Below are 23,967 nucleotides of genomic sequence, written 5' to 3'. Positions count from 1 at the left end.
CATAGCCAGCACACAAGAGAAAGTCACTGATCAGACACTCCATTTCAGGGATCCTATTCCAAAAAAATTCTTCACAAGATCAAATACAAATTAAGACATCTGGCTTTCTTCATAGGAAAAAAAAAACAACCCAAAAACAAAACAAACAACAGTTTCAATCTTTATCTGCAAAGTCCACAAGGATCAAATGTAATGTTAATTTCCACCTTCAAATTCTGACCAAACATAATAATCCATGGCAGAGAACTGTTGACTATCCTACTCCCCTAAGTGCCACAAGGAAATGCAACTAACTTACCGCTTGACACCAAAGTCAATTTGCTTCCACTTGCCATTAACACAGGATTTAGGTCAGAAATGGGGCTTGCTGTCATTATGTTCCCACCAAGAGCCTAGAATTATAATGCAGTCATCAGATAAGACAGATAAGACAGATAAGGTAAGACTGTTTTAGGAACACTCTTTGGGTAATGCATCAGAACTACCATATGCTCAAACCACATGTACCCGACAATACCAAAATTCACTATAGCTGCAGTTAAGGGAAGAGCCATGAAACTGTGGAGCATCTTTTCAGTAATATTCAGGAACCCAAGTTTTGGCTATGATACAAATGGCACACTATCTTGTGGAGCAAAATTTCATGTTTGGTAGGCTGGTTCATCTGCTTGCTTCATATTTCTTTCCTTTTAGTATGTGAAGTCTGAACACATCAAACCCACCTCTTCCTTCCCTTTAAAACTAGAGGTAGATTTGCCACATCTGATGCATTAACACTGTGACTACCATAGTTGTGCTGGCAAAAATCTACACAGCTGCTTCTTTGAGGTTTGTTCAGCACTCTACATACATACTTGTTAAATTAGTCAAATCTCAGTCGTTTCCCCCTTATTCTGATAACAGACCTGGACAACTGCCACGTTTCTGTTTGCCTTGCTTGCTGAACCTGTGAACACAGGCACCAAAACCCACGTTGCTATCAGTTCCTGGGGCTGATTTACGCATAGTACCTTCTTTACCTAGGTTTGCAAACGTTCTCACGTGAGAAGCACACAGCACACCAAGATTGGATGACGCAGGCCAGCTCCTCAGACTGAGCTCTCAATTTTAGTCCCTGATGCTCCCGAGTCACTTACAGCAACGTTCCTGATCTGTGGCCCTGCAAACCACCTCAGCTGCTCAAGGACAGCCTGGAAGACCTCTGTTTTGTAAGGAGGAAGCTCTGCCACTGCTTTTCTCAGCACCTCCTCTACTGAGCTCAGGGTACAGGCAGCACCGAAGGTGATTCCTGTAAACAAATGAAAAGAACTGTTGCTCTCCAAAACACCAAAGTACAGGAGGATGGTTATAACTGTGTCTACAAAGCTTAGATGTCACTGAGTTTAATTAGACAGCAGGGCTTAGAGAAGACATTCAGCCACACTTTGTACGCACTGCACGCAAACATCACATCCCCAGAACAAAATTCACCTTTAAATCACAGCTCATGGTGGTACTGACTCTCATATGACAGTAACCCACTATACCCTCTTGCCTCAGTGTATCATGAACCATATTGCCCTCCTATAGGTATTAGTTTATCCTTTGAGAAGTGAACTCCAACTCCTCTCCAGTTCCCAGAACTTAAACACGCTACCAAACATTGGACCACATGCACTACATTGTCCTGATTACTTCTTAATATTTGTAAGGTTGACCTGTTCCCACCACAAAGATAAATGCAATACTTCACTTAGTTCATTAGATGGTCAAATCCAGCATCTTTCCCCCAGCTACTAATTGTCTAATTAAAAAGACTGCTCATTGAAATCCATTATTAACCCAGTTAATATAACTAAAACATGATGCATCAAACAGATAAAGTGTCTAATATACTCTCTAGTAAAAGCCCTCTGATTCTCAAACTGATTTTACATATCATTCACTTGATTCCCTGCATGGGAGAGGAATTAATGCATACAGAAAGCCGTTTTTAATCTTGGGATTTTCCTTCATATCCTCTTTGTTATTCGAAGGAGTCCCTACTCACTTCACAGACATTCTGCCTCTTTGTTGCTCACCTGTTTCAGTGTGCTGAACAGCATTCATTTCAGAGATCCATGCTGGTGCTATTATCACCGGATACAACATGTTCTTTAACCTCATCTCAATACCTTAAGGAAAAGTAAGACTCCTTCAGTTACACACAGATGATGGAGAGCCTGAGCTGTTTCCCAATTAAATGGCAGCAAGCCTATTAAAGAGTCAGTTCATTGACCATCTGTGATTATATAAGGTCACAGAGATACCAAACGAGAAGCTGGTTTCCACTAATACTGGAATTCTCATAGGGAAGTTTTAGAGACTCTTTTCTAGGCTTACAATAACCTAAAATACACTGTTTAGTACTTGTGTAACTTGGCTATTGTTGTACATAATCCTTCAGGAAAGAACAATGAATGCATGAACAATACAAAGTTTGGGGATTGTCACCCAATTGCTCAGGATAACAGAATTATTAAGTACGTCTGCACTCTCCTCCTCAACACTTATGTTTGCAGAAGCATATATTTGGGGGGGGGGGGGGGGGGGGAACAGTAAGATTTCAAGTCTTAACAGTTTACTCACTGCCAAACCTTTTAAAGCACAGGTTTCACAACTGAATTTGTTTACAAAGACATTTTATGCCGTGCCACTCACCTCTTCTCAAAATTCCACAAACCCAGCACATAAGCTCAGAGGTCTAGATAAGCATGGCTTTCTCACCCAACACAGCAAAGAACAGGGAAAAACGTTCACTGTGAGATGAAGCTACCCAAGAAGAAATTTTATTCTTACATAAAACCTGAAGATTAAACACCTATTTAACAGCAACGACATAAAGGAGGTTTACACTTGCACAGCTCTCACAAAATACTCCATGGAAAGCGTTCCAAATGCTCATAGTGAGCACCAGCTCTTCTTCTTACCCACTTCCGTGTTCCCCACAACGAGCTTGGCATTGGGGTACTGGGATTTGAGAGCCACCAATTCCTTGAGAGTTGTAGGCTGGATCCACATCACACGCTCGCCTTTGAAACACAGCTGTTTCTGCTGTTTGTTACTCTGAGTCTGCAAAAGTGAATTCACATAGAACTCAGCCTATAGAAAGTGAATTCAGCTAGAGCTTGGCTCAAGCCAAGAATCCCTGCTCACATGCTGCTCATGCCTATGCAGGGCCAGGCTCCATCTTAGTAAAGTTACTTATGGCCAGCTGTGATATCCACACTGTTGTTGGCAGATAGCTATTCCCCATCCTTCTGCTAGCAGTGACAAGAGTCTTTTTCATGCTGACAAGAGTTTTTCCTTCCTGCTATTGCCAGTTGCATTCTGCAGACACATCTCCCTAGCAAGACCTCTGCCAGTAAGCTCCATCTCACCAAAGTCCTGGCAGATGCCTGTGGCTTCAGCCATCTTGGAGGTAATGGGTTTTCCATTCTCATCTCACTGCAAAAAAGTCAGTCCTTAGCACTGCTGAATTTGAGCTACCAGCTGTAAAGTCAGATTCTGGTTCCATTAATTCCTTCATCCAGTGATTGAAGAAAACAGACTTATGCGGCTGCCCCCCAGCAACATCAAATCAACTTTTAGGCAGGAGAACATCTTAGAGAAGAAGCAGATGGGACCTATCTCATGCTAAATATATATTATGCTGTATATGAGAACCTCTTCATGCTGTAGCTCATGACACATTTAGGCTGAGTGCAGCAGCAGAACAACTGAATTTCAGTTGATTGTTAAATGTGAAGGAAGCTGGAAACGCACCATGTCCTGGACTAGATTCCTGGCTGGGACACATTCACTTAGGTGAAAACTGCCCCAAAAAAGAAAGGAATAAAACATGGAGAGAAACTAATCTCACCTAACTTTTCACAGTATCACAGTATGCTAGAGATTGGAAGGGACCTCGAAAGATCATCTAGTTCAATCCCCCTGCCAGAGCAGGAACACCTAGATAATGTTACACAGGAATGCATCCAGGCGGGTTTTGAATGTCTCCAGGGAAGGAGACTCCACAACCTCCCTGGGCAGCCTGTTCCAGTGTTCCGTCACCCTCATCGAGAAGAAGTTTCTTCTCAAGTTTAAGTGGAACCTCTTGTTTTCCAGTTTGTACCCATTACCCTTGTCCTATCATTGTTTGCCACTGAGTAGAGCCTGGCTCCGTCCTCGTGACACTCCCCCTTTATATATTTATATACACTGATAAGGTCACCCCTCAGTCTCCTCCAAACTACAGAGACCTAGCTCCCTCAGTCTTTCCTCATAAGGGAGATGCTCCACTCCCTTAATCATCTTTGTTGCCCTGCGCTGGACTCTCTCCAGCAGGTCCCTGTCCTTCTTGAACTGAGGGGCCCAGAACTGGACACAATACTCCAGATGGGGTCTCACCAGGGCAGAGTAGAGGGGAAGGAGGACCTCTCTCGACCTACTAACCACCCCCCTTCTAATACACGCCAGGATGCCATTGGCCTTCTTGGCCACAAGGGCACAGTGTTGGCTCATGGTCATCCTGTCGTCCACTAGGACCCCCAGGTCCCTCTCCCCTACACTGCTCTCTAACAGGTCGTTCCCCAACCTATACTGGAACCTGGGGTTGTTCCTGCCCAGATGCAGGACTCTACACTTTCCCTTGTTATATTTCATCAGGAGACTGTGTCAAATGCTTTGCTGAAGTCAAGGTAGACCACATCCACTGCTCTGCCATCATCCACCCACCGTGTTTTCCTCATAAAAGGCTAAGAGATTGGTCAAACATGATTTCCCCTTGGTGAAGCCATGTTGACTGCCCCTCATAACCCTCTTATCCTTGATATGCCTTAAGATGGCACCAAGGATAAGGTGTTCCATCACTTTCCCAGGGATGGAGGTGAGGCTGACCGGTCTATAGTTACCCGGGTCCTCCTTCTTGCCCTTTTTGAAGACTAGAGTGACATTTGCTTTCCTCCAGTCCTCAGGCACCTCTCCCGTTTCCCAAGACTTGGTAAAGATGATGGAGAGTGGTCTAGCAATGACTTCCGCCAGTTCCCTCAGCACCCGCGGGTGCATCCCATCTGGACCCATGGATTTATGGATGTCCAGATTGCTCAACTGGTCTCTAACCCATTCCTCATCGACTAAGGCAAACCGCTCCGTTGACCTGACTTCGTCTAAGGTCTCAGGGGTACAGGGCTCTTCAGGACTGCCTGCAGCAGAGTAGACAGAGACAAAGAAGGCATTCAGTAACTCTGCTATCTCTGTATCTTCTGTCACCAGGGCACCCATCCCGTTCATCAGTGGGCCTACATTGCCTCTGGTGTTAGTTTTATCTGCCATGTATTTGAAAAAGCTCTTTTTGCTGTCCTTGACCCTTCTTGCCAGGTTTAATTCTAAGGAGGCCTTAGTCCTCCTAGCTGCCTTCCTACATCCTCTAGCAGCAGCCTTATATTCCTCCCAAGTGGCCAGCCCCTCCTTCCACGACCTGTAAACTCTCCTCTTCCACTTGAGCATACCCAGCAATTCCCTATTTAGCCACACAGGTCTCCTGGCCGTCTTCCTTGACTTCCTACGTGTCGGGATGCTCTGATCTTGAGCTCGGAAAAAGCAATCCTTGAATGTCAACCAACTATCTTGGGCCCCTTTACCTTCAAACAGCCTTGCCCATGGGATTTCTCCTAGCAATTGCTTGAAAAGGCCAAAGTTTGCCCTGCTAAAGTCCAGGGTTGCAATTCTACTTGGTATTCTACTGGTCCTACCACACAAGGTCCTGAATTCCACCATCTCGTGGTCGCTGCAACCAAGGCAGCCCTCAACCCTTACTGCTTCGAGCAGACCCTCCTTGTTAGTGAGGACGAGATCCAGCAGCGCTCCTCTCCTGGTCGGCTCATCCACCATTTGCAGGAGGAAGTGATCATCCATACACTGGAGGAACCTCCTGGACTGTGGCTGGGTTGCTGAGTGGTCCTTCCAGCAAACATCAGGGAAGTTAAAATCCCCCACATTTCCTGTCAGTGTGAGCTAGCCAACTGCTATTCCTGCTACACCGAGTGCAGAAGCTGGTGCTTTTGGAAAGTCATCTAGTTGAAACATATATTCAGCTACCTCCCATAGCTCCTCCTTCTTTTCCTACACTATAAAGAGAACACAGGGTTATTAGCTCAGATACAGCTGTATTTAATGTAGAAGTTCACGTCTGACCTAGTAAATTGAAATCTAGATGTCAGCAACTGTTCTGCCCATGGGGCAGTGACCAGAAAGGAAGGCAACCCAAGAGCAGTCATGTATGGTGAGAAACAGTGAGGAAAGCCAGCCAGCTGGGGCAAGCACTTGGCCCGCATATCTTTTAAGTCACACTGGCTTAAGCCTTCTCTTTTATGCAACAGGAAAGCATTCATGCCCATCCATCTTTTATCAGCAGCCATCTTCTGCTCACCATTTCCTTGGGGCAGAGACACTGCGGACACTCAAACCCTGTGCAGCACAATGAAACCAATGAACCACATGCTATTTCTTTTTGAATGAACTTACCATTAACTCTGGTGGGAAGATTGGCTCCTGTGTGGGGTCCAATGGCTGGAACTCAGAAGAATTGAACAGGCTGGAGGACATCATTTTCTATGACAGAGATAATGCAAATGGCTGGGTGGCAGAGAAGAAAGCTATCTGCATACAACACTAACTTGTTCCTCTTCCCAGTCAAATCCCTATTACTATTTCATGGAGCAAAGGATGGCAAACACAGCAAAAATGTATCACCTGATTCAGCATTTTGGGTGTTCGTATTTTTCTGATCGCAATGCATGTCTAGTCAGAAACCAGAATCCAAGCCCTGAACACACTAGCAGGCTTTTGCCAACCAGAAGTGACATCACGTTCACATTGGCATGTTAAATCACAAAGGTACCTTTTCTGAGGTAAGATTTGCATAAATACAGCTAAATACAAAACAGTGGGGTTTGGCACAGAACAAGCCAGAGCTAAGACTTCAAAACATCAGAAATAGAGGAAAAACTAATAGTTCAAAGGCACCTTACCACATTGTCTTCTTTGCCGTTCATGCAGCAGCCTGGACCATTGGCTTTTCCTCCACAGCAGCCCCCGTTCTAAAGAAGCAACAAGCACACTTCAGCTATTCTACACAAAGTCAGAATAGTCCAGGTTTTACATGACATATTCCTTCCTTTTTATGTAGTAATTATGTAGTAATGGTTTTCATTGATAAGCTACTTTGACAGAAGAACTCCAAGCAGTCCTAATTGCTGGAATATTTCATGCAACACTGAATGCTTCCTAGCAAAGAATCCAGAGGAATTCACTGGAATTCCTGGCAAATAATTTCGTTATATTCTCTCTTTCCTAAATTCATTTTATAGTTGCACTACCTTATGTCCTAATTTGTGTTTTCATCTCTCCGTTGTCTGCACCTCAACTGGCGCATAAAATGTGATTAATTGTTTTCCTCCAGATATCCCAGAAGCTTCCAATTGTACAATTTATTGGAACAGTGATTAAATTACTCCATTCATCACTGGACTGCAGAGTTTGGGAAAGATTGTACTGGGGAATTAAGTGGTTTTTAGATCTGTTTTCACAGCAAGATGTATCGCTTCAATATACCAGAAGCTGGTAACACATTCTTACAGCTGTCACCATGCTATTTAACAAAAGAGTTGCACCTCCCAGATTCAGAAAGAATGTGTGTAGCTCGCTAGTGTAAAAAACCTGTGTCGTGATGGCTATTCATGCTAATCAGGACATATTCAATGGCAGTGTTTTCCAAGAGCAGACGTTCAAACAAGCTCAGGTGGCTCTGAGTATCTGCACCACAGCAGAGGGGACTGAAACATCAAAAGTCTAATATCACATTGCAAATTATGGCTTGTCAAAATTCAGCTTACCATGCTATTTTCCCTCTCACTACGACAGCATCCAGTGCCATTGGCCACTCTGCCACAACAATCCAAGTCCTGTGAGGGCAAAAACTGTTCTGAGAAATGCATGCAGACTCCAAGGAAATGAAGTAGACTTGATTGGCTTTTGAGAGATCCCACATTTATTATATCCAAAGCAGAAATGGGGGATGGAAATGGCCAAGCAAGTAGGTATTTCCCTTGTCAGTGGAAGGCAGTACCCTGCCTACTGACAGACCTCTTGTCCTAGTTTAGAACTACTCTGATCATTCAGACAGTATCTCTGGTCTAGCAGGAGCTGTGAGGAGATACTAATAAAAGGGACAAGCACATACAATACAACACCTAGTACTCTACCAGCATCCAGTTGCATTCAGCTCAGGGGACTATCTTAACCCAGAGTAGTTTCTGTCTCTTTAGTAACCTTCCACAGGTCTCTGTCCAAGTACATGCTCAGCCTCCCCTGAAGCCTGTGCAAGTTTTTGGTGCTCACAACGCCCTTTGGTGAGTTCTGCAGGTCAGCTACCTGGCATATGGCAGATCATCTGCCTTTGTTTGTTTCAACCTGACTTCTACTACTTTCATTTCTTGACACTTTGCTCCTGTATTGGAAGAGGCAGCAAACAGCAGATGCCTGCCCATGTTCCAGCTGCCAGTCACGATTTTATAGATCTCTCTCAGAGATCACCACAAACCAGTACACGGGCTATGTAGAGCCCCTTCCCTACTGCTTCCCTGTATGAAAACCAGATTACCACAGATGTGATCCTTATTCCGCTTCTCTGGATGTTCTCCTGTTCTGCTGTACCCTGTCAGAGATGAGAGGACCAGAACTGCACAGAGTACTCAGGTGTAGGAAGAGCCATAATGCAGACAGAGGCATGGCAGTGTTTTCTCTTTTGTTCTCTAGCCTTTGAAGTGTTGCTTTGGCTGCCAGTGAGCATTGAGCTGATGCTTTGGGGAACTCTACCACACCTCCAAGATCATCTCCCTGCATGTAACAGGAAGGTGACCTTGTGTCTGCTCAGTCTATCCTATTAGATGTGAAATGAGGACTGCCTTTCTTTCTGTAAATTGCTTTGCATTTATTTGCCCTGAATTTTTTATCCCATTCTATTCTCCAGTCTCTCAGGTTCATGAAGTCCTTCTGAAATTCCTCAAAGTCTGTTTCTGTCCTCACTACCCAGACTAACACAACATCCGTTAACTTATTTCTCACATGACTCTTCCACTGCATTTAGGGACATCTTGAATAACCTCACACACACCACAGACCTCAGCAGAACTCCATGAGTGACCTCCCTCCATCACAAAACCACACCATTTTCTCCTACCTGCCATTTCCTGCCTTTAACCAATCTTTCATCCACACAGAGATCTTTCCTCTTACCCCAGGGCTGCTTATTGTCTTTAAAAGCCTTTGGTGAGACACTGTTGAAAGCCTGTTGGAAATCCAAGTAGACTATATCAACTGGGTTTATCAACCATTTGTAGTGGATCTCACTCCTGCTTGTATTTTTGTTGATCGCAATTCTGGATAATAAAATGGAATCAATGGGCAGCATTCTAAATTCTTTACTTGTGATATTTAATACCAGAGTAGCCCCCATGAGTGGCTGATAATCACTGAAGTACCAAATGATCTCCTTTTCTTGACAGACACCAGCAGTCTTTCAGGAACAAAGGGACTAGAGAAAACTTAAGGCAAAGCTTCATATCTCACTCAAACCAGCAGGTGAACTCTAGGCAAGAGCTATAGCTTCTTTCCAGAGCTATTTCAGCTCTGCAGCCAATCTTCCAAGAAAGGAGCTTTCTCCTCAGATACCCCCACCGTGTGTCCCTATTCATGCACCATACCTTTACACTTTTTCCACATCAGGGATCGTGTGCAAGCTGCAGTATGCAGAGACACTGAGAACTTACAGAAAAGAATCAGTCTGATAGCCTGTGATCCATAAAGGGACCACCTGGTGCTCCACTTCCAGCAACTGGGGTGAGTAAAGGAGTTGGTCTTCCTGCATTATTATTGCATGAAGCACATTAAAGCAGTCAAGAGTTGGAGATGGGCTGTTGTGGCATGTATATACATTTCTTCTGTCACCACTTCATCCCAAGGTGTATTTCAGTGACAGAAAGACAGCCAGCCTTCCAGATTTGTTTTAAACATTATCTGAAGCCACTTACTTTAGCAAATGTCCTGTATCCTTCCAGGATTGGTCTGTATCCCGTACACCGACACAAGTTCCCTACGTTGCCAGAGCAAAAGGACAAAGATTCAGTGTCATTTGGCTGAAAACTTCTCTTCTTTTAGAACATTTTATTGTTCCCACAAAAGCTTGTCAAATCTGGGTAAAGTTAATGAAAGAACTGGGAAGAGGAAAATGTCATTAATAATCCTGCAACAATCCTACCACCCTTTTCTATTGAAATTAATTAGAAAAAAAAAACCACAATCTGCCTTATTCAGTATTCATCTACTTCAACTGTGTGAGTGTAGTCAGTATACCAACTATCCAGTCTCCTGAATTAGAAAGGGTGCTTTCTCCTGCATCTGATTTCCTCGTGGGTCAGAGCCAGAAGCACGGTAAGAGCTCTAACCTCAGCAATAATAGCAGCCCCTCAGATGATTTACACAGTTGGATTCTGCCACACTCCCTCACCTATATTGCTGTCTTTATCCTTTACAACATGAGGTTGGCTGGCACAGATGCTGCCACCTCTGCAGGCTCTTGTGACAGCCATGAATAAACAAGATGTGGAGATTAGGGGCATCTTAATCCAAGACTGAGGCTACTTGCCCCTGCTTCAGGGCAAACAATGAGCTTCTGTGAGATTTTCCACAGTCTATGGCCAGTCTCCTAGGGGAAAAGCTACTTCTTAACTTCATGACAACTGGCTATCTTTAATGAAACACATTTGGTGAAGCAGATGTAATAAAAGCAGAACAGGCTGCAGCTCTGCAGGGCTATGAGTATTACCTTGGAAAGCATCTTCTATGTCCTCCATTTTGGGCTCAGGTTTGTTCCGAAGCAACGTGTACATGGACATGACGATGCCTGGAGTGCAAAAGCCACATTGGGACCCATGACTTTTTGCTATTCTCTCCTGAGAAAAAGTAACAAAAACCATCAGGTCACGATACCAAGCTCACTGCTGTGCTTCTTCCTGTAACACCCCTGTTAAAAACAATACAATCTCACCAAAGGAGCTAAACTATCATCAGATGTTCTCCGATGAGATGGTCAAATACTGTGTGAAGCAGACTGCAGAAAAAGAGAACTCTCTGAAAAGAGGCTTTGAATTCCCAACTGAAGGCAACTAAAACCTCCAATGAGGTCAGGAGTTCTTCAGATCTACCATGCTGGAAAAGTTGGGGCTACTTGTATAGACATGAGTGTGAATTTCAAAACTTAGCTGTTAGAATCTTCAGGGGAGACAAGGAAAAGAAGACAAGCAAACAAAGGTCAGCCTAGCTGCCATCCACTCATGCATGTCTAACATACTCTTCACTTTGTTGTTTACTGTCTCAGATGTTGGCACAAGTCCTACCTGCTGTACAAACGGAGATGAATCATAATTCCTCCTAAAGGAACAGTACCCCTGACAAAACTGAGGCTTCCCCAAAAAGTGCATTATAACACCTTGCTAGAAGAGCAAGGCTTCACATTCCTGTCACTCCTCCCCACCAAGAATATTTGGGGATTCCAGAAACATTGCTGAACCAAACCTTACTGCTCTACTGCAGGGAAGGTTCCTAACTACACAGGATGAGAAACCAAGGTCTTTCATGGAAGACCACAGAAGAGCCAAAACCTATCTCAGATTCCTGGCTCCAGGTCATTGTATAGGCTTTCACCATAACATCAGTCTTCCCAGTTCCTGGGATTTGGTCCAGGATGCAGACCAAACACAGCCACATAGCCCTAAAACAAATGCCTTATCAGTTCAGCCAGGATAGCACCAGTTAACCTGCTAGGGTGTAACAGAGCTGCAGCACTGACCCAGAAGTTTGATTCTATCACATAATCATTCCTGCCAGTAAAGACTACTTGTGGGAAGTCAAACTCCCACGTTTAACATTATGACAGAGGTCCCAACACCTTGGAACAGAATTCATTAACATAAGAAGTAAACATGAATAGAGGGTTTTGAAGTTGCCAGTATTAATAGCTTACCTGGGCTGGGTGCAGCCTGGATTTTGTGTTTCCTATGCCTTCAACAGTAGTTACAGCTACATGATGCAGGGCACAGATAGGGAAGAGGCAAGCATTGGCAGTATGGTGGCTAAAATAATAATTAAGGTCATTTCATTTGACAGTGCTGCTCAACAAAGGAAAAAGTGGACAGGGGGACTGAAGAGTACTCAGAAACTGTAGTAGTGGACACAACAGGAGAACTTAAATAGATGTGATACAGGTATTCATTACATAACCAATCTTACACCAGCCAAAGTTCCATTCAACTTCACTTGAACTTTAAACTATGCACCAGGATTTGACCTAGAAATTAGAACTTGAAACATCCTTGTTGCATGTTAACCTTTACAGAAACCAAGTAATTCATAGAGGCAGTCGACAAATACCAAGATGTTATACAGCTGGTCTGTCCCACTCACAAAGTTACAGAAAAGCATTGAGTTCTTGGCCTTTTACCTAGAAAACAATTTCTAGATGGTAGACATCATGAAAAATTCGAGGTTGAAGGAACATAATAATATTATATGATAGATAGAATATTATAATATATAGAAATATATTATAAATAGAATATGCCAAAATTCTTACAATAACTAGCTGCTTTATTTAGTTTCTATCAAGACAGAATAAGAACCCTGAAGATATCCTATTCAAGACCACATCACTAAGCAGAACCATTAAGTCGATCCCAAGTTAAAGTATCTCCAAGCATTATTCCAAATATATCCAAGATTTCCTTGTTTTAACTCTGCCTCATCCTTTCTCTCCATTCCCTGTTTTGACTGATTCCATTGCTCCACTCATCAATTAAAGAGAGAACAGAAGGAAGTTTGTGTCTTAGGAAATAAGAGTCATTCTGAAAGACACAATAGAAGTAGAGAAAAAGTGAGCAACTGCTGGCATAGAGGAACCAGATTATTGCAGTAATACAACAGCAATAAAGATTTTATCACAGTAATCAGTATTTGGGTGATCACAACCAAGAGTTATGTTACTTTGCCAGAAAGGAGCATAAAGGTATTCTGAATTGGGAAAAGACAGATAGCCTGCAAGCTTGAGTCAGTACAAGTATTTCAGGGCACAGTGAAATAGTTCCCTATCAGCACTGTGTAATGCTGTAGGAAAAAAACATCTTGTCTTGAGTTTATGTTCTGAAAGTGAAAAGCTATGTTTTGGCAGAAACATCCATTATATAACTTTTGTTAAAAACAGTAACGCTTCCGGAATGTCAAGAATCTGGATCTGTCCCCATTTTATTTCTCTTTTGGAGAGTTTAGATTGCAAAGGATACAGGATTTTCTTCCGAAAGGGATCATACTTGGATATCATTACAGTGCAAGCACCACATCCACCTTCTCCACAGCCTAGTTTGGTTCCACATAGGCCCACTGAGAGAACAGGAATCAAGGAAAACAAAGAATGTTGGCAGAAGCCTACTCAAAGAGGTGTCAATCAAGGCTTAGCAACATGTTCTTGCTGGAGACCAAACACTCATTTTTAATGCTTAATAACTTAACTCAACATAAGCAAAGTTTCAAATACTGGCTTGTGAGCTCCAAGATCAACACCCAAAGCCCTAATAAGGAGGCAGTTCATGTTCAAATAGACTCTTAGGATAAACAAAAAAGTGTCTGAACTTCAACAGTTCCCACTTTTCTTTAGACTCAGAAAAGGAACTGATATAAGGGAAACAAAGCAGTCTGCAACTGTGGGCAAAACACTGAGCAGTTCAGGAGCTGTTCAGGCATGCACCACATCCCTGAGACACATGGTGACATCTCCTTCAGCACCTCTTACCAGTGGTGACTTCTTCCTTCACCTGGTGATTCCTACCACTTAGGAACCTTACCACTCTACCAGGTAGAGCAGTCATACAGTTCTCTGAGTCACACAGGAACTGCACCTGAACTACTCACAAACTACCCTGCATCTTGAGAGTCATGGTCTGGCCACCCCAGCTCCTCTCTTGGCCTCATTTATGATGGCTTCCACATTACTAGGCACAAAACCAACTAAGCACACTTGCCAGCAGCCTGATTCAGGTAAGACCCCCGGAAACACTGAGAGCCAGGACTAGCAGAGATGCACAGAATCACTCCAGAGATACTTGGGAACTCACAAAGCGTGTGCACTGGCCTAAGCAGATTCCTCCACAGGCTGCAAAGTGGATGCCTGTACTCTAAAATCAGGCGTTACATCAAACGTCCTGCAAAAGGATTTCAGGGAAGAATTCCTTAAGTCCATCTGCTTTGGGTCCCTTCGCTCACTAGAAGGTAATTAGAAGCTGCTATTTATTGTGAAGAGGATTGGCCAATGCTGAGAGGTTTTTGGTGGGAAAAGAAGAGCAGTTTTCATTGGCAATGGACACACGCCTTTGCTGAGATAATCAACTTAAGCCTATGGTAAAGCAACAACCATCATGATTCAGGGAACTCAAATCATCACTGCCTTCACTGCAAAGATTCTGGGACTGACTGCTTTCATAGAATCATGGCAATCAGAATCATTTTGGTTGGAGTAGGCCTTCAAGATCATCAAGTCTAACCATAAACCTAACACTGCCAAGTCCACCACTAAATCATGTCCCTAAGCACTTACATACAATAATGTGCCTGCTTTAGCAGAATTACAGCTTTTCTATGCCATCTAATGTTTCTCTTGGCAACAGCACTAACCTGCCTCAGTTGTTTCTCAAACTGTTTGTCTGACCATAACCAGACATCTACAACCTAAGTTTACCAGAATGTTCTTGTAGAAGATCAGAAGGTTTTGAAGAGCTCTCGTTATCTCTTTACAGAGCTATTTGCATTAGATATTAACAAGCTTACACATAAAAGGTCTAGTGGTAGGAAGTACACAAAGGCACAGAGTCATGCCACTTATTTTCCCTCTTGAACTTTATCCACCCCAGGCATGGTCAGACAAAATAGGGCTGTTGATAGTTCTGCTGGAAATCCCAAAGGAGTGTGATTTATATTCTTGTATTTCTTTCAGATCCCAGACAAACAACATGGCAGCATGGTGAAATAAGTGTGCACGATTCTCTTTAAGGCATAAACCAACACAGATGTGAACAGTTGGGCATATGCACACACCCAGCTGGTCAGACAAAACCTCAGAAGACACTACCTACTGAACCAGGCCTAGTACAGCCAGCCTGCTCATCACAGTAATAGCTACCAAGCTCCTGAAACTAATCATCTGACTCATGTGTTGACCAGTTTCAAAGAGGAATGAAACGTGACTGCTTGCATCCACTCCTGTAACATGCCCACTGTATGTGGTGGGAACCTCTGCCTCTGAGTTTGCATCCCTGGGTCATCTGATAAACAGGCCACAGGACAATCAAGTTATTGGATAGTAAGTATCCAGTAATATCCCAGTTATTGGGTGATAAAGCAAGCAGCTCAAGTGGCTGTAATATTTTGGCCAGGAAATTCTTTCCAATTTGTGTGGAACAAATCTGAATTTCCTTTAATTTTATGGTCTTTTTCTTTACATCCTATTCTGATTCCCAGTAATACTGAGAGTTTTCCCTTTAAAATATTAATAAATCATTTGAAGTTTATTTAAAGAATATTATTTAAAATTTGCTGTTGTTTAAGCTTGGAACACCAGCTGTAATCTTTGGCAGCAAGAAACACCAGACCCTGCAGAGCCCTCCCTCTTACACTCTGCACAAATTCTGCCTAGCACTCAAATGACAGGCAGAACAGTAAACAATTATGAAATGCTGTAGGCATTTAAAGCCTTCTGCTGTTTCTTCTGACACTGGATACGTTTTCTTCGCAGGTAGGTTAGCAGAGTTGTTTCCGGGTCCACATCTTTCTCCACCACCTGGAAGAAGAGAAAGGTCCTGTTACGCACAGAATGCTGAACAACATAGAGAGGTTAGCTGGACGGAGAAAGCTTGGTCATTCTATAGCTTCCTTTCAGAGCAGGAAGGAGAGCCACTGATTAACTCCTCTTACTAGGTTGAGCAATGTTGGCCACGTACCCGGACACAACTTTTCCTTGAATTTATTGTGACAGAGAAAATACGCGTTACGTATGTCAAAGCCTTCCAGTTTTTCACACTGAGACAAGTCTTCAGAAATGGCAAATAGAATTAGCAGCGAGCAGAGAGAAAGAACTGTGTTTTGTACTCAAGTTTTGAACTCTTGACATCTCCCCAAATTGCATCTCATCTTTACTGACCATATGTAACTGACCTCTGTCCCTTCTCCTTATCAGAAGAGACCGAAAAATGAGCAGATAAACAGAATGACAGAAACAGCACCAGTAATAGTCTTTGCACAGAAAAAAAAACAACAGCAGAAACCCTAAAATGAGCAGTACAGGTGCTGCAGGACATACAGCAAGTACCAATCATCTTGAAGTTTTCTCTTCCTTCCCTGCTAACATTAAGTCAGTGTTACATTAGCAGCCATCCTAAATGTGGGAATGGGAAATATCAGCCAAGGGGAAATGTTCTCTGCACATTTTGGGTCAGCTCCATCCTATTAGTGAACAACAGTATTAGCAGTTACCTATTAGACTGAAAATTAGATTTTACTTGAAGTTCTGCCCAAGGGTCAGAAACCAAAGTCCTGTCCTTGCCTCCAAATGGCCACAGAGCTTGTCTTCCCCTTCTTCTGTTACTAATAAAGTGTCAAGAAGCTTTTCCAGATTCACTGTGTGCCAGAACGTAATCATGTGCTCTTGGCTCTTACATTGTGCAAGTCCCAAGTACAATAGCTACAGTTTATTTAAATTAATCACTCCCAGTTTGAAGGGCAAATTGAAACAGAGGTCAACTGTGCAAGCCTTTTTTCTCCCCGATAAGAAACCTTCACAACCTCTGGACTGCTCCAATGATACGCCTTCGACACGTGACAGGGCTATTCCGAAGAGACAAGGTACATACTTCCTATTTGAGTCCACGTTTTTAGAACTAGCTGAAAAGGTGCAAAAAACAACTGGCCATTTTTTTGTATCTCTTATTCCTGCATTGAGGATAATCCATAAGGAAACAGAGTTCATTCTTCTAGCTTGGGAATGTCTTACTGTAAATCCTACAACATTTGTTGCTGCTATTCAGAGCAGAGCGTTCCTATTCCCTCACCTTTTGGATGCATAGAAACAAGTAAGAGCACATAGAGGCTCTCATGACCGGTTGGTTCAGAGTAAGCACATATATCCTTCTGCTGCAGTCTGGGAAACAGATACAAGCAGATAATTCCAAAAAATACCTGTGAGTACCAGTGTTCCATAGACAAAAGTCCTTTGAGAGCCCTTTCACAGGAAAAGAGCCTTTCTCAGCAACTCATCCTCTCATTATCAAGCTGAGTTTCTTCCTCAGGGCTGTGCTGATGGTCATTGCAAGCCCTTCAAAGCAGCTTCCAAGATAGCGAGGCACTCAGAAAAAGCTTCAAAATACTTAAAAGACTGAGATTACTCAAAGAAAATGTCCAAGAATTCTTCCTAAAAGAACCCAAGCAGCACTCCAGTATGTACTCAAACCAAGCAATTAAAAGCTTGGCCGAGTGGCTCCTTTTCAGTAAGTTAAGTAAGAAATGAAACATGTGCCTAAGCCTTCATTCAGCAAAGCATTTAGCCACTCAGCTCCACGCACTTTCAGTGAAGTATTTAAGCATGTGTTAAGTCCCAAAGTCAACCCTCTATTCAGCTTTGTCAGAAAGTGGCTCCTACTATGGAGTAGGAACATGTCCTGAGCAAATCCATGCTCTTACCCTGCTGAAACCAATAGCCCAGGATTCCTACTTCAGTTACTTCAAACTACTCCACTGTCTCAGCAATGCTGGCAGAGACTTGGGATCAGAGGGAGATAAGGGGTAAGAGTTGGGAGGACATTTTGGTTTAACCCAGATCTCAAATATCCGAGAGCAAGGAGTCATTTCTTTGCAATGAGGGTCCTGGCGGAGGGATGCTTGTTTACGAGCCTCTCTTGTTGGCTATAGAGTAAGAACTTTTTACTGTTCCTCCCCTTTGTTCATTGCCATTGATGAAGAATGACATGCTGCAGGACACCACCAGCCTTTGGTTTGTTACAATCACCTGCTGTGATTTGTTCTGAAAATATTTTAAAACCCTGTGGGTGGGGATAACATCTTCTCTTGTCTGATGCCCAGAACAATATGATTCACAGCTCAATATCTTACCCATCAAAACAATTCCTGCTCACCTCCCCCAGCGTCCTTGTATAGAAGGAAAATGAATTATATTCAGTGCCCTCAGTGGGAGTAGGATCAACCTACTTAGACACTGCGATTAAAGAAATATTTCATTTTTGCTCATTACTGGCTGGGTTTTTTGATTTTATTTTTAAGCCAAATTTCATATTGCCAGATACATCACTTTGGCAGATCCAAAACTGTGGATTTTACTGCATGTGGTAGCTTAAATATTAATCAAATGCAGAAGGAAACTTTGTTGGAAATGTTAGGGTGGCACAGACAGTCAAATGACTCCAGAGAAATTTGCTCTGTACTGCTGTATTTGTAGTACACATCTATTTGCCTACTGATTCTAGGACTCCTAAACACACAGATCACCTCAGCAGGGAGCTCAGCCTGGCTCCATAGCTATTCAGGCACTACATGGAACAAGTTCCTAAGCAGTTCCACTCACCTAGAGTCCATGGGCTGGTCCAGAGAGGTGTTCAGCTCACTTCCCCATGTTTTTATGTAAAAAACTTGGATCTCAGTACATATTATTTCTCTACCCACGTTCACTAACTCAGATGAGTTCTCCTTTACAACATAAAGCATCATGTTTAAATTAGTATTCCCAGAAAGTTAAAGAAAGGGGGTTTCAATTTAAAAGAACAGTAGTTGAGAAAGCTAAATAGAGAAACAAAAAGGAAAAGAAAATGGAAACTTCCTTAGTTTACCAAACAACATGCTAAGCTTTCCATCAGCTAGGGTCTTCAAATGAGACACAGATGCCTTTCTGAACAACAAGCTCCCATTCGATCACTAGTCCCTAGTCACTCAACTAGGCACTAGAAGAGAAGGTGGAAGGTTTTAACCAGACTGCCCCACAGCAAGTCAGACTAGACAATGGTAAAGGTCCCCTAGGACCTTAAAATCTGTGAACGTGTATTTCCTGAAGTCAATGAGAGATTTCAAATTCATTTAGTAGGGCAAAGGATTAGAACACCGAGGAACACACTGAATATAACCACACAACGTAAATCTGCTATTGCTCATGAGAACATTGTGTTTTGCTTTAAACCAGCACGCTGAAAACTTGTAATTCACTGTTTATGTAGGACCCAGAGAATCCCAAAGCTCAAAAAAAATCCTGTATTTTGGCTGGTCCCATCTGCAGTCAAACATCCACAGGCTTTGGAAGAGGTCTAATGTGGCCTCCAGCACAGCACCCCTCTTAACCCTCAGAATAGGAGCAGAACCAGAAATATTGACTCCATGTGTTTGAACTAAAATTACATGCTATATATATGCATCGGACAGACTTGTCAGCTGAGGAAAACAAAACTGCCACTATTAGTTTTAAACTGTGTGTGTTGTTTTCCATTCTGCTCGAGGCAGACTCTGTGTTAACTCTGTGTTAACATCGATAACTCTGTGTTAGTTACGTGCCAAGCTTTATACCCAGTGAAGTAAACAGGTGCTTAAAATAAACAGTCCTGAATGTGAAGTATGCTCAGCTGTCCTGAAGAGACTTTTTCTCTGACAACACTGCAGACTGGGCTAAAGTAAGAGGGAAGGATTTGCTGCCATGAAAGTCCCTATCTTATCAACCACCTCTTATCGCAGTTTTGTACTATGACAGAATACAGGCGACCCATTAGCAATGTCAAGCTGTCAAGAATTCACACAGCAGTAGCCTTTCTCACAGGCAATGTTATCGCATTCTTCGCAGCAAATCAACAGGGATATTTAGCCAGGACTCTATGGATGGAGCCACATCCTACCTTGCTACCTCCTGTTTCAGCAGCGTTGCCCAGGCACTTCCCACCACCCCTTCTATCATATAACATCTCATTGTGCAGACATGTCCCAACAAACTCCACATTCGTTGCCACAGATTGGATTGCCCCATGAGCCCAATTCTCTCTCTTAAACCTGCATTTGGTGGTGGTGTAACTCAAGCCATTTTGGCAACACATCCAAGAAAGGAATAGGAAAAAAATGTCACTAGAAGCTCTGAGTAGAGCACAAGCCCTCTCCTCTCTGATCAGTGGAACGTGCTCCTTTGCTAGCAATGTCACATCCATGAGCCAGCAGGGAAGGATACTGAGACAGCCTTGACACACAGAATGAGTTGATAGCATTGGTAGTATTAATCATTCCCTGGTGGCTTTTTCTTAGCCAACAGCTGTCAAGATCACACTGTGATAAACCCCTTTACACAGCACAAGGTCAGCTCTGAGATGTGGCTTTTGTAAACAAGAGCTGCAGTTCCATAAAAATTGCTGAAATGCATCAAGGGCAATGCCATTCACAACATATTTACGAGCTTCAGGATGGAGTAAGAACAGATAACAGTTACAAAAGAACTGTTTGCCTTCCACTGCTAGCCTTCAGGGTCTAGGCTGCTCTTTCTTCCCCTCTCTGCCTCACAGCACATAAAAGAGTCCCACAGAATCAGTTCTGTGCAGCTCAGTCCCTTCTTTTTTGCCTTGACCGATATACATTTTCATGTTAGCCAAGGGTCTCCTCCAAGAACAAGGGCTTTTCCATTGATTTCTGCAGAGCAATGCTCCTGTACTACTAATAATAGATAACTACTCATAAATGCTGAAGCTGTAAACACATACAAGAATTTGTTTATAAACTCTTCATACCTACTATGAGTAGCATCTTGGTTTCGAACCTTAGCTGCTCTGGCACCAGAGCTACAATTCCCTTCCATTAGAGCATACCAGAAAATGAAAACAAGGCAGTGTACTTGACCTGTGTCAGGCTCTGGATTGTCCAACATGTTTGTGGCAACCTCCTACTGCAAGAGTCAAAGAGCTCCCAGTTCACCCTCTAAAAACTGGGGTTCACAGAGTAAGGAGCTGAAGTCACTAAAACCTTCACAGGGCAAGAAGATGACAAGTTAATGGTATGCAACCTGTGCCCACCATAGCAGAAAATGCGTCAGATGAAATTCGCACATCAACTTGTGCCACTGCTTCACAGCCTTGATGAGGCTCCATTACCTAGTCAGGATTAACCTGGAGCTTCAAATTTTCACCTCCCTCTAGAAACAATGAACGGCTGATATGTCAATTAACATTGACATAGGAGCCATTCCTGATCTGTGTGAGCAAAGCTTAGTTATCACCCTTCTTTATAGAACCTCAGAAACAGGACTGGGTTCTAGGTCAGTTTTACATTCAAAAGCCCTTCTACTGACTTGCAATCCATTCTAGGTAAGCTTCATTCTTCACCTAACTATCGATACTTTGATAAAACAAAACTTTAGTATCAAATGCTCTAGTACCTTGGAAGGTTCAAATTCCAATCCAGTTCTGGGATCCAAATTCATAACTAAAAACTCTCATTGTACCAACAATCTCACCCACATTTACACTTGATTAAACTAGCAAGAAAGATCAACAAAAGCAAAAATGAGACCAAACCTGTGCCAGTCTATAGGGCAGGGCACAGAGCTTTTTAACCAGCTAAGAATAATGTGTTTGTTTAATCTCAAAGGATTAAACAAAATACATACATATTCTCTAGCCCAAACCTGGTGCTGCACGTGATTTACCCCTAAGCAGTGCACAAACTCTCAGCTCCACAGCAGACAGTGGATATGCAACCCTCTCCCCTCCCCAAGTCTCCCAGCTGGAAGCTACTTTGGCACAAGTTTCCCTCCCCAAGCATCTAGGCAAGGGGAAGGCAGCAGGGCAAGGTTAGCATTGAGCTGAGCTCGCAAACAGAGCTAACTTGGTACTAGTAGTTCAAAACCAGGCAGCCTTGACTTGTTCCAAGCTTTGGAATAGTCAAGGCTGCAATGATAGCCAGGGAAATCCAAACAGAGAGGGGGCTTTGGGGCAAACAAAGGTGTCTAGCATACGCAAGGACCACACACCCTCCTGCAAGACACAGACACTTCTTGGGTAATTGTCAGCAGTTGATCTAGGAAACAGTATCAGTCAATGGGCTTTGATTTTAGAGCTTTCTAAATGGAAATGGAACGAACATTTTGCTGAAACCCCTTCTAAAAATCAAGTCATAATTACACACTGGACATGCAAATTATATATGGATATTTACATACGAGTTATGCTTTCCAGATCTGTTGTAATTACTGAAACGATTTCTAGTAGAAATGCCTGTATGAAGTTAGTGCACCTTTACTTAGCTGCCTCAGAACTGCAGGAAATTATTGCCAACAAATCTAAAATGTAAAAGGAACATTATACACTTGTGCTACTCTGAGTGGTTCACAAGGTAAAGTCGAAGAAGAGAAAAAGCCACTTAGTAAAGCAATAAGCAGTCTTCACAATTTAATAGGTAAATGCCATGGCAATTGTGCTGGTATCAGAAACCTTGAAAGGAGGAAAAAAGATTACCAGAAAAATAAGTAATCAAGACACAAAGCTGGAATCTTCCTTACCTTTTTCCCATTCACAAAGAAAACAAGTTCATCCCTTGTGTCGCTTGGAGCCATCCTGCGCACCTTCCACAATTCACTCAAACAGGGCCACAGATCACCCTCCCAAGAGCAGCCCTACACCCCACAGCGAAGCGAGCACCAGCGATACAAGTAATGTGAGTCTGCCTCAAGAATGTTTGACTTTATTTCTACATCAGTGCCCTGTGAAACCCCACATTATGTAAGAGCCAATGAAGAGGCGTGCCAGCTGCCTTTGGTTGGTGCTTCTGCAGCAGTAATGACAGAAAAGGAGCTGGAACCAGCAGAGTGACCCGCCCCCTTTTATATAGCAATAGATCACAATTCAACTGCATTCCCTTTAGATTATACTGCCAGGCTTGGGGCACTCGGAGTGTGCCACTGCAACAGCTGCCAGGAACACACAGGATTTTGCAATACAGCACACACTCGGGGCGGGGGGGGGGGGTATCTCAGCTATCCCCCCACCAAATATTAACAAGGAAAAGCTCTGTGCATAGCCATCCCCCTGGCATTCACCACACACAGGTCTCTAATGAGAGCTCCTGCTTATTTATCAACTCCTCCATACACGCACATCAGCTAGTAGACTGACTGCAAGGCTATTTCACTACCTTTGCTTACAGTTTTAAAGCTACAGTATCCTCCACCTGCAAGGACACAGTTTAAACAGATAAGCATTTGTCCAGGTAAAAGCAATTCTAGACAACCGACACTCTAATCCGGTTGAAGACCATAATGTTTTCACTGGGATCTTACAGCATTTAGGCTTACATCTTTTTGGCTTAATCCTCATATCCTGGACTGTATATCCTTATGTGAGTGCCACCAGCAAAACACAGAGGAATCCAATTCTATGAAGAAGTTGTCTTCCACTTCCTGATGGGGTCTCATCTGGTTTCTCCATTGCACAACTGTACATTTTGCATTAAGTCTTCCTGGTTTTGCTTCCAAAGTTGTTGCAGAATTGTCCACGGCCCCCTGGATGTAACATGCATTGATTTCACGAACAAGCTATCAAACCCCTTAGTTCCAGTTCAAAATCCCTCCATAAAACAGCATGATTCCAAAGTCTCATGGAAGTTTCCTAGCACTGTACTTAGTCCTGTCTGCTCCACCCTGATTTTTGTGACTTTGCTTTCCTTCTTCAGCCTACCGGGCTTATTCGCTTCAATAAGGGTTTCTTTTGTTTTCTTAAAGTCCCTAGGAAAGTGCTTCATCAAAGTCTCCTCCCAGGAACCTCTCTGAACAATTCACAAAACAACAAAATC

At 43.1% G+C, this 23,967-nt stretch overlaps 1 protein-coding gene across 1 annotated transcript in view; it reads right to left on the bottom strand.

Annotated features, from left to right (window-relative positions):
• XDH (xanthine dehydrogenase) overlaps positions 1 to 22,917 on the bottom strand; it is a 50,443-nt gene extending 27,526 nt beyond the window's left edge. The window contains exons 1-13 of the mRNA XM_057400047.1: positions 22,679 to 22,917; positions 15,880 to 15,937; positions 13,392 to 13,488; positions 12,080 to 12,188; positions 10,883 to 11,009; positions 10,089 to 10,150; positions 7,893 to 7,961; positions 7,029 to 7,097; positions 6,523 to 6,609; positions 2,949 to 3,090; positions 2,061 to 2,153; positions 1,137 to 1,288; positions 299 to 392 (exon numbers count right to left, since the gene is read on the bottom strand). Coding sequence (XP_057256030.1) covers positions 299 to 392; positions 1,137 to 1,288; positions 2,061 to 2,153; positions 2,949 to 3,090; positions 6,523 to 6,609; positions 7,029 to 7,097; positions 7,893 to 7,961; positions 10,089 to 10,150; positions 10,883 to 11,009; positions 12,080 to 12,188; positions 13,392 to 13,488; positions 15,880 to 15,937; positions 22,679 to 22,732 — 1,213 coding nt within the window. The 5' untranslated portion in view covers positions 22,733 to 22,917. The remainder of the gene's footprint in view (positions 1 to 298; positions 393 to 1,136; positions 1,289 to 2,060; positions 2,154 to 2,948; positions 3,091 to 6,522; positions 6,610 to 7,028; positions 7,098 to 7,892; positions 7,962 to 10,088; positions 10,151 to 10,882; positions 11,010 to 12,079; positions 12,189 to 13,391; positions 13,489 to 15,879; positions 15,938 to 22,678) is intronic.
• Positions 22,918 to 23,967: the final 1,050 nt, after the last annotated feature.

The sequence above is a fragment of the Pezoporus wallicus genome, unplaced genomic scaffold, assembly GCF_028554395.1.
Source record: "Pezoporus wallicus isolate ANWC-B61680 ecotype Strahan unplaced genomic scaffold, APGP_CSIRO_Pwel_v1 contig_7339, whole genome shotgun sequence".
In the NCBI taxonomy this organism is placed as follows: domain Eukaryota; kingdom Metazoa; phylum Chordata; class Aves; order Psittaciformes; family Psittacidae; genus Pezoporus; species Pezoporus wallicus.
Note: the sequence above shows the minus strand (reverse complement) of the source record. Positions and strands in the feature narration are given on the sequence as shown.